At 38.7% G+C, this 16,513-nt stretch overlaps 1 protein-coding gene and 1 pseudogene across 1 annotated transcript; both read left to right on the top strand.

Annotated features, from left to right (window-relative positions):
- Window positions 1-4,496: 4,496 nt before the first annotated feature.
- Window positions 4,497-8,601, top strand: LOC121987511 (monodehydroascorbate reductase 2, peroxisomal-like). Its single transcript, XM_042541276.1, has 7 exons — window positions 4,497-4,694; window positions 4,948-4,999; window positions 5,831-5,911; window positions 6,997-7,115; window positions 7,223-7,442; window positions 7,517-7,635; window positions 7,827-8,601. The coding sequence occupies exons 1-7, from the start codon at window positions 4,575-4,577 to the stop codon at window positions 8,502-8,504; spliced, it is 1,389 nt and encodes a 462-aa protein (XP_042397210.1). The 5' UTR covers window positions 4,497-4,574; the 3' UTR covers window positions 8,505-8,601.
- Window positions 8,602-8,744: 143 nt separating this feature from the next.
- On the top strand, window positions 8,745-16,379 carry LOC121984598 (annotated as a pseudogene).
- The last annotated feature ends 134 nt before the right edge of the window (window positions 16,380-16,513 follow it).

The following is a 16,513-nucleotide window of genomic DNA, read 5'->3' as shown; positions in this document are numbered from 1 at the left end:
TAGGAACCCAACACCTATTGGTGCTCCTTGGATGCTCTAGGTACTCACTAGGGATAACTTCCCTAGATACCTTCCTAGTGACCTTGTTGGGCTTCTTAGAAGCCTTGGTCACATTTTCTAGGTCAACCCTAGGGATAGCCTCCCTTGTGACCTTGTTAGTGACTTTCTTAGACTTCTTAGAAGTCTTAGTCACTTTGGTTGTAAACATACTCTTAGGGATGACTTCCCTAGTATCCTTGACTTGACCACTAAACCTAGGGTTTGTTCCATAACTATATGGAACCCTATGATAACTAGGCACATCCTTCTTAGCCTTTGGTTTGTATCCCAAACCTCTATGGCTATTTGATGGCTTTGACTTTCCTAGCCCTAGGTTTTGCTCATTTTGCCCTTTTAGAATATTTTCCATCCTTTTTAGGGTCTTTTCCATTTTATCAAGTCTTGATCTCAAGACTTAATTTTCTATCATTAAATCCTTAGAATTTGGTTTTTCATTAAGTCCATGAGCATTTTGGTTTCTAGGCTTGTATCTAAAATCCTTAGAGTTATTGCCTAGACTTTTATCTACATTCCTAACCCTAGGAGTGATAGTCTTAGCATGTAGGGCCACATGCTTTTCCTTAAAGCCCTCATGCTTTCTATTCTTATGGTAAATTGCGTTAAAATGATAAAAGTTAGACCTATCATGCTTTTTACCATAATGTAAAGGGGTAGGCTCAATAAAAGATACCTTCTTCTTTACCTTGGAGGCTCCCCCTTGACTAGTGTCTCCTTGAGCCTTGACCACCTTCTTCCCCTTGGGGCATTGACTTCGGTAATGCCCCTTTTGATTGCAAGAGAAGCATATAATATGCTCCTTGCTCTTCTTTGTGTTGGGGATGATCTCCTTGGGCTTCACCTTGCCCTTTTGTGCCACTTGGCCCTTCTTCTTGGCCAATTTAGGGCACTTGCTCTTGTAGTGCCCATGTTCCCTACATTCAAAGCATATAATATGATTTTTATTATTAATTGAAATATTTATACCTTTGCTTGTAGGGGTGGCATCTTTTTCTTTGGATCCGGAGGTAGAAGCTTCCTCTTGATCGGACCTTGATTCTCCTCCATTTGATTTTTCTTGACTTGTGGAGGTAGAAGCTTCTTCCTCCTCTTCTTCTCTTGACCCGGATGTAGAAGCTTCTCCTTCTTCTTGATCCGGTGTCACCAAGGATTGCTCCCCCTCAATCCTAGAGGTGGAGGCTTCATCATCTTGAATATGAAACAAGGAGTATGCTCTCTCCTTGTTCCCTTCGTTGCATTCCCTTGAGGATGAAGCTTCTTGGATTTTCTCTTCTTCGGAGGTTGAGCATCTCTCAACCTCGGAATCCTCCTCTTGGTCTTGCTCCAAAGAGTCACCCTCTCTGGATTTTTCTTGATCTCGTACAGTGGAGGGGATCTCTTCATGAAGCTTGGCCAATTTGCTCCAAAGCTCCTTGGCATCTTCGAATTCTCCAACTTGAGCCAAGATGTGGCTAGGCAATAAGTTGACCAAAAGCTTGGTCACTTTGTCATTTGCCTCGCCCCTTTGAATTTGCTCCGAGCTCCATCTGCTTTTCTTTAGAAGCTTGCCCTTGGAGTTCGTTGGAGCTTTGAAGCCTTCCATTAGAGCAAACCATTGCTCTATCTCCATCATAAGAAAGTTTTCGATTCTTGATCTCCAAGAATCAAAACTTGTGGAAGTGTATGGTGGAGCCACCCTTGTGTCAAATCCAAGTCCATCTTGGAATTGCATCTTGAAGTTGAGCTTGATGAAGTCTTGAACTTGAAGAGTTTGCTCCAACTTCTTCACCCTCTAGCTTTTCTTGATATGCTTGACCCTTCCGGCGATGATTCCGGTGAAGAGCGGCCTCGCTCTGATACCACTTGTTGGGACCAAAAGTAGCTAGAGGGGGGGGTGAATAGCTCGTCGCGTTCGCTCGGTGCGCTTCGTTGCTTGGCGTTGCTTGTTTCTTCTTGGATGTGCAGCGGAAAATACAGAAACAAATACAACCACGCTAACACTAGGATTTTACTTGGTATCCACCTCCAAAGGAGGTGACTAATCCAAGGATCCACACCACGCACGCACCCTCCACTATGAATAACACTCCTTTATGGTAACTACCAAAGACGGAGAAGCCCTACAACACTCTCAATACAAGAAGAAGAAAGGGAAATACAAGTTAAGCAAAAGCTTACAAGATGTGCAGTAAAAACCCTAACCCTAACTTCTTCCTCTTGCAATAGATCCGCCTCTTGACTTGGAAAGCCTCCAAGAACCTTCAAGAACTGGCGATCACGTGCTTGTAGAGAGCTGTGGAGGAGCTGGAATGAATCTGAGAAGAGCTCGTTAAGAGATGCCGAAGACCACGCTCGCTGCGACTTTACGACGCGACGGTCGGATCCCGATCGATTCAAATGTTCCGAATCGATCGGGAGGCTTGATCGATCCACGGATCGATCCGAGCCTCTGATGCGAAAGCGCTGGATCGATCCACGGATCGATCCGGCGCTTATCGCGAGCAACATCGTCCCGATCGATCGGCCGATCGATCGACCTCGATCGATCCACGGATCGATCCGAGCTGTCACTGGGAAGAATCTGGATCGATCCACTGATCGATCCACAGTCTGGATCGATCCACGGATCGATCCAGAACTTGGTTTTTGCCCAAAACCAAGTCCCAAACCTCCCTAACCAACATCCGGTCAACCTTGACCTGTTGGTACATCATGCCTCGCATCTGGTCACTCCCTTGACCTGCTAGGACTCCCCACCAAGTGTCCGGTCAATCCCTTTGACCCACTTGGACTTTTACTCGTCGTGCCAAGTATCCGGTCACTCCATTGACCTACTTGGACTTCCACTAGATGTCTGGTCAACCTTGACCCATCTGGACTTCCTTCCTTGCCTGGCTTCACTCACCAGGACTTTTACCTACTTGGACTTCCTAACACCAGATGTCCGATCATCCTTGATCCATCTGGATTTCCTTCCTTGCCTGGCTTCACTCACCAGGACTTTCACCTAGCTTCACTCACTAGGGTTTTCCATCTGCCTAGCTTCACTCACTAGGACTTTCACCTGGCTTCACTCACCAGGATTTCCTTCTGCCTAGCTTCACTCACTAGGACTTTCACCTGGCTTCACTCACCAGGATTTCCTTCTGCCTAGCTTCACTCACTAGGACTTCCTTCTGCCTAACATGCCAGTTAGGACTTCCCAGTCAAGTATCCGGTCAACCTTGACCTACTTGACTCTTCTTCAATCAATATCTTATTGTCAAACATCTAAACCCTAACCAAGACTCAGCTTGGTTAACCAGGTCACCCTTGACCTGAGGGATATTGCACCAACACCTGGTGCCCGGACTCAATAGGCTCCGGGCGCCCTGACCACATAAGTCAACATAATTGACTTTTTGTGGTTCGGGTCCTCTGCTCCGATTCTGCTTATCTCGGTCCGGGTCTTCCGCTCCGGCTCGACTAGTTTGGGTGATTTCGGCCATACGGAATATGCCTCACCCGAACCCAACTTTCGACCTTCTCCTCGAGCAGCCTTCCTCCCTGGTTCTTATCCCTCGAACGTCATGTACATTCTTCTTGTCCATCGGTGTACTCTTCCGCGGCACCCTGTCCCTCAGATGCACTGAGCTCGTCGGCTCTCTCCCGTACCGTCCTTCTCACTAGCTGCGTCTTCCGCTCGACTTCCTGTGCTCCTAAGCTCCTGCACACTTAGACACAAGGGTTAAACCAAACAGGACCTAACTTAACTTGTTTGATCACATCAAAACAACCTTAGGGTTTTAACAAGGGAAACTCTTAGGCGCTTGATGGCGACCGGGAATGTGCATGATCTCCAGCGATGCGGCAACGTCTTTGTCGATCCAACGGAGGGGGTTGGCCTTTTCTCACGACGTCTTTGTCGATCGCCAACTAAGGGAGGGAGGAAGATGAAGGAAGTTATGACTCAGTGAGGGAGGACGAAGAGAAGAGGAGAAAAAAAATCGAAGGGTAATTATGGAAAAAAACTTATTAAACCTAGAATTGCGAAAAAAACCCTATGCTTCTAAGGTTTTCTGATTTCAAATTGTATTCCCAAATTACTGACATGAAAGGAATCACTCATTAAGTAGGATCACTCATTATTTAAATCAAACAAGCTTTTGATTGATAACTTTGAACCAAACATACCTTAGGAGTATGTGCTTTTGAAATTTATATGTTTGTCCTTCTAAGCCAAGTTTCTTGGTGCTGCAATAAAAGAACATTTGGAAAATGATGACAATTTGAAAACTCTATAGGTTATTTTGAAAATTTGAAGAATAACTTTAAAAATGAAGATAAACAAAGTTTGAGGGGTAAAATGAAAAAATAGAAGAAAGGGACAAAATTGTTCAAATATCACAAGCAATTCTTTTCTTTGGAGTGTCTCCGTCTCTGTAATTCGATTTCTCTCCTCTATTTATCATTTGCCCTTCCATTTGCTGCTTCCTCATCGCCATCGGAGGAGCGACCGACGGGAAGAGATAGAGAGAGAGATCGAGCGCGAACTACGGATGGTTCGAGACTTCGTCTACGTCATACTTGGCGGCGGCGTAGCTGCTGGCTACGCCGCCCTCGAGTTCGTGCGCAGGGGCGTCGGCCGCGGCGAACTCTGCATCATCTCCGAAGAATCAGTAAGTTTCCGATCCCCTTGTCTGCTCGGAAATGTTTTTTGTGATTTCAGCACGAGCATTCAAAGAATTTGTCGAAAATTCGAGATGGAAATCTGCTTCTCGCCTATGCTATTTTTTTTTAAAAAAAATTGTATTAATAAATTGAGAATTAGAAGTTCCTCACTTTTACGGGCAATCAGCATGACAATTTAGCATTTATCATGAACTCAAGTTGGAGACGTTATAATTAAAAAAATGATGAATTGTTACGCAGGTTCCGCCTTATGAAAGGCCTGCATTGAGCAAAGGATACTTACTTCCAGAAGGTATGTGCTATTTTTCCATCGTACATAATTTTTGCATCGGGGTTTTACAGTTAGAAATGCAGTTTATGGAGATAATAATTGGCAATTCTACAGTAAGCTTTGACCATTTTCAGCTAAATGATAAGCATGATAGTTCATCTCATTCATACTTGCTCAATCAACTACAAGATTGAGTATTATTCAAATGCTTTCAAAGTATTTCACTAAGGGAGTTGTGAATCTAAGTGGGACAAATGACAATATACATCTTTGTTCTTGCATTAATCTTCTTGTGTGTAGGCTTAAAATGCTAGTAACTCACTTCAGATGACATCATATTATCTCTGATAGTTCCATTATTTACCTTTCCGATTTGCTGTTTCTTACTGAATAACCAGTCAGAATTTAGAAGAAGAATACACCAGTCATCTATCTCATTTAATGAACAGGCCCAATCATGCCCGATACTCTTGATGATTCTTGCTTGCATATTCTCTTGTGTAACTGATTTGTAATGTCCATAAACGACTAGATGCACACAAATGTACTCTTGTTTGAGCACATTTAAGCACATATACTTATAAATTGACTATGGCAGTAATTTTTTTTTTTTTTCACTTTTTCATCATATATAAAGCATTAATAATGAAACAGATTGGCATCATAAATATTTTGATAAATTTTTATCAATAAACATGAAACACTTTCATCAAAATGGTTACAGAGGCTTTTGTACATCAGCTTGAATGATTTTGCTATGAACGAATCGTTTATAATTTTCTATTTACCTTTGAGTTATATGCTAAAGCAATTTACACATGTGATAATAACATTATATAATTTTTCTTGCAGCCCCTGCACGCCTACCTACATTTTATACTTGTGTAGGTGCTAATGATGAGCAATTGCCACCAATATGGTATAAAGAGCATGGTAAAATACTCTTCTCTAATTTTACCCTTTTAGCAGTCATACAGGATTTCCCTTCAATATAGTCAATATTTTGCAAGTTGTGAAAATTTGACTCCCTGCCATTTCCTTTCTTCAAAGCCAACAACTTGCAGTTGTATGGTGGAAAATGGAATAAATGTAAACACTATTATGGAACAATTTAATTTTGTTATCATAATACCTTACTACTTTAAACGCATCTTCCTAGTATCTAGATCAAATGGTCATCCATTACTTAATCCAAATGTGCTATTTTTCTTAATTATAAATTATTTAAAAAAATTCTGTCCCTGTTCTGGAATGAATTAGTTGACGTTTTTCTAGTGCATTAAATTATTTTAAGAAATTCATGCTGAATTGGTGTTAGTCCCCATTTAGTGTCATTTCTATAAGGTTACAGAAAATAAATAAATAATAATAATTGACTTATAATTATCCAGAATTAGTGTTTCTTTTCAGCACCTCTCATGTACTTCGAAAGGTGTTATATATTGCCACTACCCATTGCCAGGAAATTTTTGCAGTCATATAGTTGGTACTGGGATTTTTAATTATCCAAATTTTGATGGTAGAAAGAACCTTATACTTGGGAGTGTTAATTATGTATGCTTTTGCTTCCTGTTCTTCTTAGATTAGTATGCCTCTACTCGGATGAAGTGGATTATAAAGCTTCATATTTAACTGTGACTTGTATTCTATAATTGGGGATGACCTTCATACTGGCGTCATATCTGCATCTGGAAAAATTATTAGTCTGTTGAAATTTTATCTATTTGTTGAATCAGTCAAACATAGACATGTAAGTTAACCTTATTCTGCAAATAGATTGAATTGTTTTTGATCTAGGTTGTGTTTATAATTATAACCCATAATGTTTTTTTGAATCAGAGTTGGCAGTGCCTGACAGCCTGATATCTTATAGTTCCATCATACACAAAGGATTTGGCTTGTAGTTTAATTTTGTTACTAAGAAGACTTCATTCTAAAGTTGTTTTTTCTTTCGTAACAATGATTACAATCTCCTCTTAATTTGTTAATTCCACCGCATAATTTCATGTTTTGATTAGGCATTGATCTTGTTCTTGGCACTCGAGTAAAGTCTGCTAATGTGCAGCTGAAGCAATTAATCACAACAACTGGTGAAACTATCACTTATAAGATCCTTATAATTGCAACAGGCGCTCGGGTATTGAAGTCTATGTCTAGTATTTGAAATCCCACTTCTTGTATTTCTATCATATTGTGCTCAAGCATGACTGCTATATGCTAGTGAAATTCATATGTTGCGTGCAGGCTTTGAAGCTTGAAAATTTTGGAATAAGTGAATCAGATGCTGAAAATGTTTGCTACTTGCGGAATTTGACTGATGCCAATAGGCTTGTAGGTCTAATGCAAGAGTGCAGAGGGGGGAATACTGTTGTAATTGGTGGTGGTTACATAGGCATGGAATGTGCAGCAGCTCTAGCTACAAATCAAATGAAAGTAGCCATGGTTTTCCCTGATGCATATTGCAGTGAGTATCGCCACAATATGTCATGAGATTCAGATAACCTTCGGTGATTGATTGTGCCTATAATATTTTGTCAGTGAGTCGTCTTTTTACACCAAAGATTGCAGACTTCTATGAGAGTTACTATAAGTCAAAAGGAGTTATATTTATCAAAAGGAATGCCCTGGCATCATTTGACAACGATTTGAAGGGAAAGGTAACACTGAGTGTTCTTTTGTCATACTTGTATTTGCTGATCTCATTGCAGAATCTTGAAATTATATCAGACATTGAAAGAGATCGAGTTAAGCTAGGTTATACCGTATCATCGTCAGCTTTTTTGAGAACTCTTCACACATATTTGTCATCATTCAGTTGCTGAACCGGCAACTACATTCTTACTTATAGGTGAAAGCAGTGATCCTTAAAGATGGCACCCATCTTCCAGCTGACTTAGTTGTGGTTGGCATTGGCATTCGTCCGAATACCAATCTCTTTGAAGATCAACTGCAGCTTGAGAAAGGCGGAATCAAGGTCAATGGACAAATGCAGAGTAGTGACCCCTCTGTTTATGCCGTTGGTGACGTTGCTGCTTTTCCTGTCAAACAATTTGGCAATGAGATTCGCCGCCTTGAGCATGTTGACGCCGCTCGAAAGACTGCAAAACATGCTGTTGCCGCCATCATGGCACGCGATGCAGGCGACCTCGACTATCTACCCTTCATTTACTCTAGAGTTTTCACATTGTCTTGGCAGTTCTACGGCGACAATGTTGGACAAGTCGTCCATTATGGAGATTTTTCGAGTGGGAATTTTGGTGCTTACTGGATCGACAAGGGTGTTGTTGTTGGGGCTTTCCTCGAGGGCGGGAACAAAGGTGATAATGAGGCGATAGCGAAGGTTGTTCGGTTTAAAGCAACCGTGAATGATATTGCAGAGCTCCAAAGGGCAGGGCTTGAGTTTGCATTGTGTAAGAGCCAGCTTGTCGCGAAGAGGTACTTGCGATATGCCATAGCTGGTGTTGGTGTTGCTCTAGCTATTTCAATTGCTTATTTTGCTTATGGATACGGGAAGAGTGATGTATGATAAAAAAGGGGAAGAAGGGGATGATCAAGGGTGAATGTGAATACAACATTAATAAGTTAATGATTAATAAAATCTAGCTGCTTTATTAATAATACAACATTATAATCTAATTACTAACTTCAACGGGCGGGAAAAGTTTGAAAGGTATTTTCTTTATTTTACAATTATGATTGAAAATTTGGGAAAATAAGATAGAACCCCAAGGGCTAAAATGAAATTTCCCAATTTGACCTTTGCGTTTCCCATGGTCTCCTCCTCCCACAGAGGGAAGTCATTCCTTGACCTTTCTTCCACCCCTTCCCTCGTACTTTCTACGCTGGTGGATTCCCTTCCCTGCCATCCTCGATCCCTCTCCATCGGCTCGATGATCTCCACGGCGACGGCGGATCACGAATAAGGGTTGCCAAGGCAAAATAATTCTCGATGGGAGATGTCATCGCTGGTATTTAAGGTGATCCATTCATTTTTCTTCTTCTTCTTCTGATTCTTTCATATACATGCAAAATTTCTTCTTTTTGATCCCCAGCCGTTTCGTTGTTTTAATTTGCATTTTTTATGGATTTTTGGGGGTTACTTTTGGCTCGGATTGATTAGAACTGGTGAGTTTTCTTAGTTTGATTTCTCTGTATTATGGCTTCAACCGCTGCGAATTCTATAGGGTTTCCACAAAGGTCGTAGATCTTTCCTCGTTGGTGTTTACAGTTAGTCACCAGATGCGTGGAACAATTTGTATCAATTGATGATCACGCTTTATCTTTGGTTGATACTGTTTTCTATTATCACTAAACGTTTTTGCAGTTAGTCAACGAGAACAGATTATTGTAAAAATTGCTTCTTAGTTCTACTGATGAGAATTGTTTTCTCCTCCTAATATACTAATTTCTGCCCCAAAGTAGGCAATTTTTGATAAGCTTAAAGAATTGATTTGTTGGTTACTTCTCTTTCCAAGAGATGTAAAAAAATATTCTTCCCTCCTTCATCTTCTAATTTGTTTTCTGATCCTCATGATTATCCTCTTTCTGTAGCTGTAATGATGTTCAAAAGGCTCTGTACACTTAAAGAATTGAAGTTCACAATCCTAGCTAGTAGTTACAACTCTTCTCAAGCCATATATACATATACTCGTTGGCTATAGATTTTTTTTCCTTAAAATGCTGTAGAGTTCATTTAAGTGAATATCATCCTTGATATGGCAGCTTAACATAAGATCAAGTAGTTTGCTACTAAGGTAAAATTCAGTAATAATGCAGTACAAAGCTAGTTACATATTCTTCTGGAATAGGTTTCCAGCATAAGTTCTCATTATTTCCTCTTCTAAGTTGTGGCATTTCATTACCATGTAGTAGCTGGATTATAGTAATGTCGATACCATAATCTGGATGAATTTGAAGCATAAAGATTATGGAAATTTCACTAAGCTTTGAGATTGGAAATGAAGAAATCGTCTACAAATCACACTGAGGAAGCTTTTAGGAACAAGGTTTTATGTTGCTTTGCCACACCCACATTTTTTTGGAGAATGGTAAATGTATATAAATGTCACCAAACCAATACAAGCTCTAGATGTCTACAAAACGATAGACATGAATTTGAACTTTACGGAACAATCTCTCAACACAAGGTACATCATCCTCAAAACGACATCTATTGTGAGTTTGCCATAAAAGAAAGACCATACAAGTGACTGCTAAGTATCGAGCCTTCATTAGCCAACCATTGCCTCAATATAACCTTCGGAATGCTCGAAATAGGCGCTGAACAGAAAAGATCTGATGTCGAAAACCAAGCCAAGGCCGTACCTTGTCCCACAACGCTCGAGTGGTGGGGCAGCTAAAACAAATGTGGGCGTTGGACTCATCTTGTTGTCTGCATAGCAAACACAACTTGTAGGGTTCATACAGCATTCTGTCCACCGTCCTCAAGCGTCCGTGAGCCTTCAACCAGAACGTGAAGCAATGCTTGGGCAACAGTCCAGGTTTCCAGACTACCGGCGCCCAATACATCTTGGCCACATGTGGTCTGAAGAGATCATATGCATTGACAGCACCATGCTTTTCCACTGCAAACTACTCGATCAATTTCATGTTTGCAGCACCTTGACTTCCTGTTCTTTGCAAGAGATCATCCCTAATTTTTAATAAGCGTTTGATCAATGGAGAATCAGACTCCTTGCTGCGCCATTGCCAAAAAATCCACACCTTTGAGATAGTGATGATGAACCCATCGTACCCCTTGCCACACCCACATTCTTGTATTAAATGTTGTCAATTATAAATCATATTATCTGAACATCTAGCAAGTCTTCTGCTAGTCAATTCATGTATACTTGGAATAGAATAGCTGTTGTATGCTAGCATTCTACATTACCACCAAAAATGCAAAAGATATGCATTACCGCATCACAATATTCAAAACAATCCAATTATAAACAAAGAAATGCTTGTGTTTCCAACTAAAGATTAGTTAATCACACTGGCATGCAATCTGTGGTTCTGTGGTTGTTTGTTTTAGTCAATGCTCAATGTTTTCAACTTTTAATGTTGTAGACCCTAGAAACTCCATAGAGATTGTAAGAAGGAAAGATGAACTATAATTGCAATCTGTTCATGTTGGTTGATATGTAGGCATAGGTAGCCTCATATTTGACATAAGCAGCAATATGGCTAAAACTGTCACAACAACTACCAATACTGATTTTTTGGGCATGTAGACCACAAAAGCCAATACTACCACATACTGAGTTTTTGGATTGAGCAGCACCTTATATTGCTCAAGGTATTATTGCATAATAACCATGTCTTATCCCATAGAAAAGCTTCTATAGATCAATATGAGGCACTTTTAGTCTGTTCGTATTGGCTGCATTTCTAGTCACGTATTTATCAATTGTGTTAATATGCTACGTGAATCAATAGGACAATCCATGCACCCGAAATACCTACTCATGTTGATTGAAAAAAAATGAATGTGGATAAAGCAAAGACAGCAATCTGATTTGCCATGAACAAAAATTGGTATCAAATCAAATTAATGTTATGGATGTAGACCAAGTAAGGAAAATGACTGCTACATCTTCATCATCATCATGACCATCATCAAATGACTACTACATATGCCAGAAAGGTAGTCTGAACTACACTTTGTTTTTGTTGACACTTACAACACGAAGGATAGTGGTGGGACGAAGCTGCCAGTGTGGAAGATATCTTACATGAAAGGAAGAGGGCATTTTGTTGATTACCAATCTGAAAAATGATGAAGCAGTTTGGACTACTGGAGTGCTAAAAACAAGTAACAAATTGATAAGGGGAAGAAACTCTGGGTGCGACGTTTGAATTAGAGGTTTGCAGAGAAAGACATAAGAAGATAATTCGTAAACAAAGAGGAGTCATCTCTAGGTTTAAATGAAAATAAACTTTATTCAAATTAAAACCAAAATCAACATGTTTATACAAGAGCCCTAACCTATCTTTAAATAGCCTAAGAAATAAGAAAAAGTCACAACAAAAAAAAAGGAAAAGTAAAAGAAAACTAATCCTAAAAAAAGGAGATAAAATCTAAACTAACTTTTAGAAAAGAAAATTAATCCTCAAAATTTAGACAAATAAAAGAAAAAGTTACAAGACCAAATCTAAAGTTTTGATGACCTAGTTAGCTGATTCTGTCTCGTCTGAATTCCGAATAGAGTGCAACCATGTCAAGAGGCCACGAGCTAATCATCTTCCTTGTAAGCAGTCTTGATCATCCTTCTTCAAGACCCAAAAGTGAGGTTGGTAGCCTCGTTTTCTTCTTGTCATAGCTTGAAGGGGAACATAGCTGTATCGGAGGACATAAATTGGTCGTGCTACCGAATGCTCATGCATTAGACGCCCTAGGTTGAAAAAAACTCATCCTTGAGTTCATGGTAGTGTCTTCAAGATCAAAAGCCCTCAAGTGCTTGTCATATATCATCTTCGTCATAAATTGGATTACCGACAATTTCGATCTTGTCATCCATATCTTTCTCAAGAAAAAATTTATTCAAATTGAAATAAAATAACTTACGACCTTTAAAATCTCGAGCACTACGATCACAATGTGAGACTTCCTTAGTCGGAATCTGTCTGTCATGATCTTGACCACGTACCTCAAGATCTTGCGCTGTTAGATGCTAGGATAACTCCGTAACTTGTCTCTGTAAGTCTTCGATGAGCTTGTAGGGTACGCTTCGATCCTGGTGCGAGACTTCCTCAGTTGGAACCTGTCTTTCACGACCACGACCACAGCCACGACGATCATCGATGGATCTAAGGCTCTAATAGCAACTGACGCAGGGAAGCAACTCCAGGTGCGACCTTTGAATTAGAGGTTTATAGGGAAAGACATATGAAGATAATTCGTAAATAAAGAGGAGCCGTCTCTAGGTTTAAACAAAAATAAATTTTATTCAAATCAAAACCAAAATCAACATGTTTTTACAAGAGCCCTAACTCATCTTTAAATAGCCTAAGAAAGAAGAAAAAGTCACAACAAAAAAAAAGAAAAAGTAAAAGAAAACTAATCCTAAAAAAAGAGATAAAATCTGAACTAACTTTTAGAAAAAAAATTTAATCCTAAAAAGTTAAAACAAATAAAAGAAAAAGTTAAGAGACCAAATCTAGAGTTTTGATGACCCAGTTGGCCGATTTCGTCTTAGACTTCGAATAGAGTGCAACCATGTCAGGAGGCCATGAGCTAATCATCTTCTGTGTAAGTAGTCTCGATCATCCTTCTTCAATGCCCAAAAGGGAGGTTGGTAGCCTCGTTTTCTTCTCATCATAGCTCGAAGGGGAACATAGTTGTATCGTAGGGCATAAATTGGTCATGCTGCTGGATGCTCCTGCATCACAAATGGTCATAGGCTGTCAGTGGTCCACTGCTACTCTTTTGTTGCAAGAATGCTCTTGGAATCAATTAGCGTTTGGTGGTTCTATTGAAGATGACACTAGTCATTTGGGAGAACATGGGCAATGACTGGAATTGGCATCAAAAGCGCCTTTGCAGAAGACATGCTCACAACTCCGGAAAAGGATGGAGTTGTTGGAGATTTGAGTGGGTTAATTGCCATTGTAGAATCTCATTAAAACAAAGCGGGTATTAATGACAAAAAAATCATTAAAATTTAATAATTTGTCAATAAAAGTTTTGATGATAATACTTTTATTAAAGTTGAGGCCTAAGTGTCATGGTTAAAACTATTAATATTAATAATAGTAAACTAGTTGATCCATCATTAAATGTGATATTATGGATTTCTTTTGTTATTAATTGGCAATTTATTTTATAATATCATCACTAAGTAATTAAACAGTGATAATTTTTTTTTAAAAAAAAAAAATTTGTCCCATGGCTTCGTAACCAAAAATAATTTTAGTGACAAATATTTAACATTGCTTGTGGCTAGAAACCTGCCATTTTATACTGGCTGATCAGTCGCTTAAGTTATTTGACAAAATAATAATAATAAAGATGATTGGAGCAAAAGGTGATAATAAAGATGATGAATCTATACCATGTTGCTGGTGTTTTTTCATTTCTGCTCCAAATGATACATCAATTAAACTATACCAATTGTATTTTGCATTCCAAAACTTATCTATCTTGACTCTGTTGTCTATTTACAATGGATCCTCCAGCATCAACTGTGATCACTGTTTCTTTTCTGTTGTTCCAATGATTTGTTGATTTCCTACTTTTTTTCAGGATCTGTATGGCTTCGTAACTTGGATACAGATGACAGAGAATCTTATGCAGGTGTTTCTAAGGTAGCTCTTCTGATGTTAGAACCAAGAAGTACTCACCGACCGACCATTAAATATAGGCCTATATTACCTTCTGATCTTGAAGCTCTTGAGCAGATCCATGTTTCTTTATTTCCTATAAGGTACTCCTTGTAGTGTGTTTGTACAATATGTTTGTATTTGATGTAGCTCTGTCGGTTCGATATTCCTATGTTCATTATTCGATGTGCCAGATAACTCCTGAAGAAATTATTAACATAAAGTTTCCTTTCTAATTCATGAATATCTGGACAAGTTTCCTCAATGTTTGCAGGTACGAGAGAGAGTTCTTCCTCAATGTTGTACATGGCAATGGAATAGTATCTTGGGCTGCGGTTGATGTCAGCCAGTCTGGTAGCCATGATGGTGAACTTATTGGCTTTGTCACTACACGCCTAATCTTGGCAAAAGAAAGCGAGGTGTTTACAGTTTACACTTCAATATGCATAACTGTTCCTTTAAGGCTTTAACAAATGATCCTAACAGATGTCTCTACTACTATGTTGCTACTGTAGCTTGCAGATTTGATTCAGTATAATGCTTTAAGGAAAGAAACAACACTTGTCTATATCTTGACGCTCGGTGTGGTAGAGCACTATAGAAATCATGGCATAGGTCCATACTTTCTCTGTGTCCACTATTTTTTTTTTTACTGCATGATTTTTTTCTGCTAATTCATTTTGTCATATTACAGCAACTTCACTCATACGAGAGGTAATTAAATATGCTTCCAGCATCAGTAGTTGCAAGGCAATATATTTGCATGTCATTGCCTACAACTTGCCAGCAATAAATTTTTATGAAAAGATGTTATTTAAGCTCGTGAGACGGTTGGAAAAATTTTATTACATCAACGACCAACATTATGATTCATATTTATTCGTATACTATGTGAATGGAAGCCACTCTCCCTACACTCCCTTGTGAGTTTCTTTTCCATTTTCAAATCTTTTTCTCTGTATTTACAATTGCACATGCTTTGATTTTTGTGCAGAAAATTACCTATTGCCTTTTCTGATTTTCTAGGATGTCTACATGCTCACCTAAGTTTCAATTTCTAAGATTTTTTTAGCTTTTTTAAATAATAATATATAGTCATTCTGTATATGCTCATGTGGTTTCTCTGAATTGAATCCGCAACTCCATTGTGAAATAAAATTAAATAAAAAATATCAATTAGCAAAAGCCTAAAGATGTTATACAAGGAAATTTGACAAATACATGCAATGTTAAATATTACTCGAGTCCATGCTATATCAACTTGGCACTGCAAATAGTTTTTCTAGTTGGAAGCTCAATGATCTTGCATTTAATGTTTATGTTGCTAAGGCGCATCGACATTGATACGTCAATTTGAGATAATAAACCTAAAAATCCATTTAGTATGAAATTGTTTTTTCTTTTTAGAAAAATAAATACCGACCTGCCAAATGAAAATCTTTTCAGTTTTTCCAGGCTGATGAAGCTACCTTAGTTGTAGCTAAACTAGTTGCTATAAAATTAGTTCTACCTTAGTTGTAATACAAACTGCTGACTGTTGATTAGAGCAATGTTAATCTCATCTGGTTCCATGATGAACATTACACCGAGTATATTATATCGTAAATGGATTTATGTTTCTTTTGTATCTCCATCCTTCATGTTGTTTGATGATGGGTGCCATCTTTTTCATTCAGGAACATTGTGGCAGCAGTAGCCGCTTATTTTAGGGGTTTTATGAGGATGTTGGCATTCAAGCTATGGAGAAACGAAGAGAGGCATATGCCAAGCTTGACCAAAGTGTAAAGAAACAAACTCTCTTCTTGTTATTCAAAACAAGAGGATCCTTAGCACGGAGAATTCTGCGTGAAGAATTCAAAACAAGTGCATTTCAGTGTGTATAATTGAGGTTGATGATCCTTGACGGGAAGAATTATGCATTTGTGCATAGAACTAAGGTTGATGCAATCGATCATCCTAGCGCATATATATACTATTTCAATGTTGTAATATCATTCTTTTTTTATGTTTTCATAAAACAGTGATAACCACATGTCGCCAATTGGTTAACTTATATACAGAAAACAATCTTACCTCATTGGAGTAATACTCATTTTTTTGTGGATTTGGTGCTTGTTTTCTGCCTAACCCCGTATGAAACATGTAGGCACTTTGGTTTGTGAAATGGAACTATTTTTATCGGTTCTATTTATTTGATTTTCATGGTAAAGT

Source organism: Zingiber officinale, chromosome 5B (genome assembly GCF_018446385.1).
Source record: "Zingiber officinale cultivar Zhangliang chromosome 5B, Zo_v1.1, whole genome shotgun sequence".
NCBI lineage: Eukaryota > Viridiplantae > Streptophyta > Magnoliopsida > Zingiberales > Zingiberaceae > Zingiber > Zingiber officinale.
This window is presented reverse-complemented; position numbering and strand designations above follow the sequence as displayed.

Coding starts and splice junctions, on each gene's coding strand:
- LOC121987511 (XM_042541276.1), top strand. CDS start 4,575: ATGGTTCGAGACTTCGTCTACGTCATACTTGGCGGCGGCGTAGCTGCT. Junction 4,695..4,947: donor GCATCATCTCCGAAGAATCA/GTAAGTTTCCGA, acceptor ATTGTTACGCAG/GTTCCGCCTTATGAAAGGCC. Junction 7,116..7,222: donor TAATTGCAACAGGCGCTCGG/GTATTGAAGTCT, acceptor TGTTGCGTGCAG/GCTTTGAAGCTTGAAAATTT.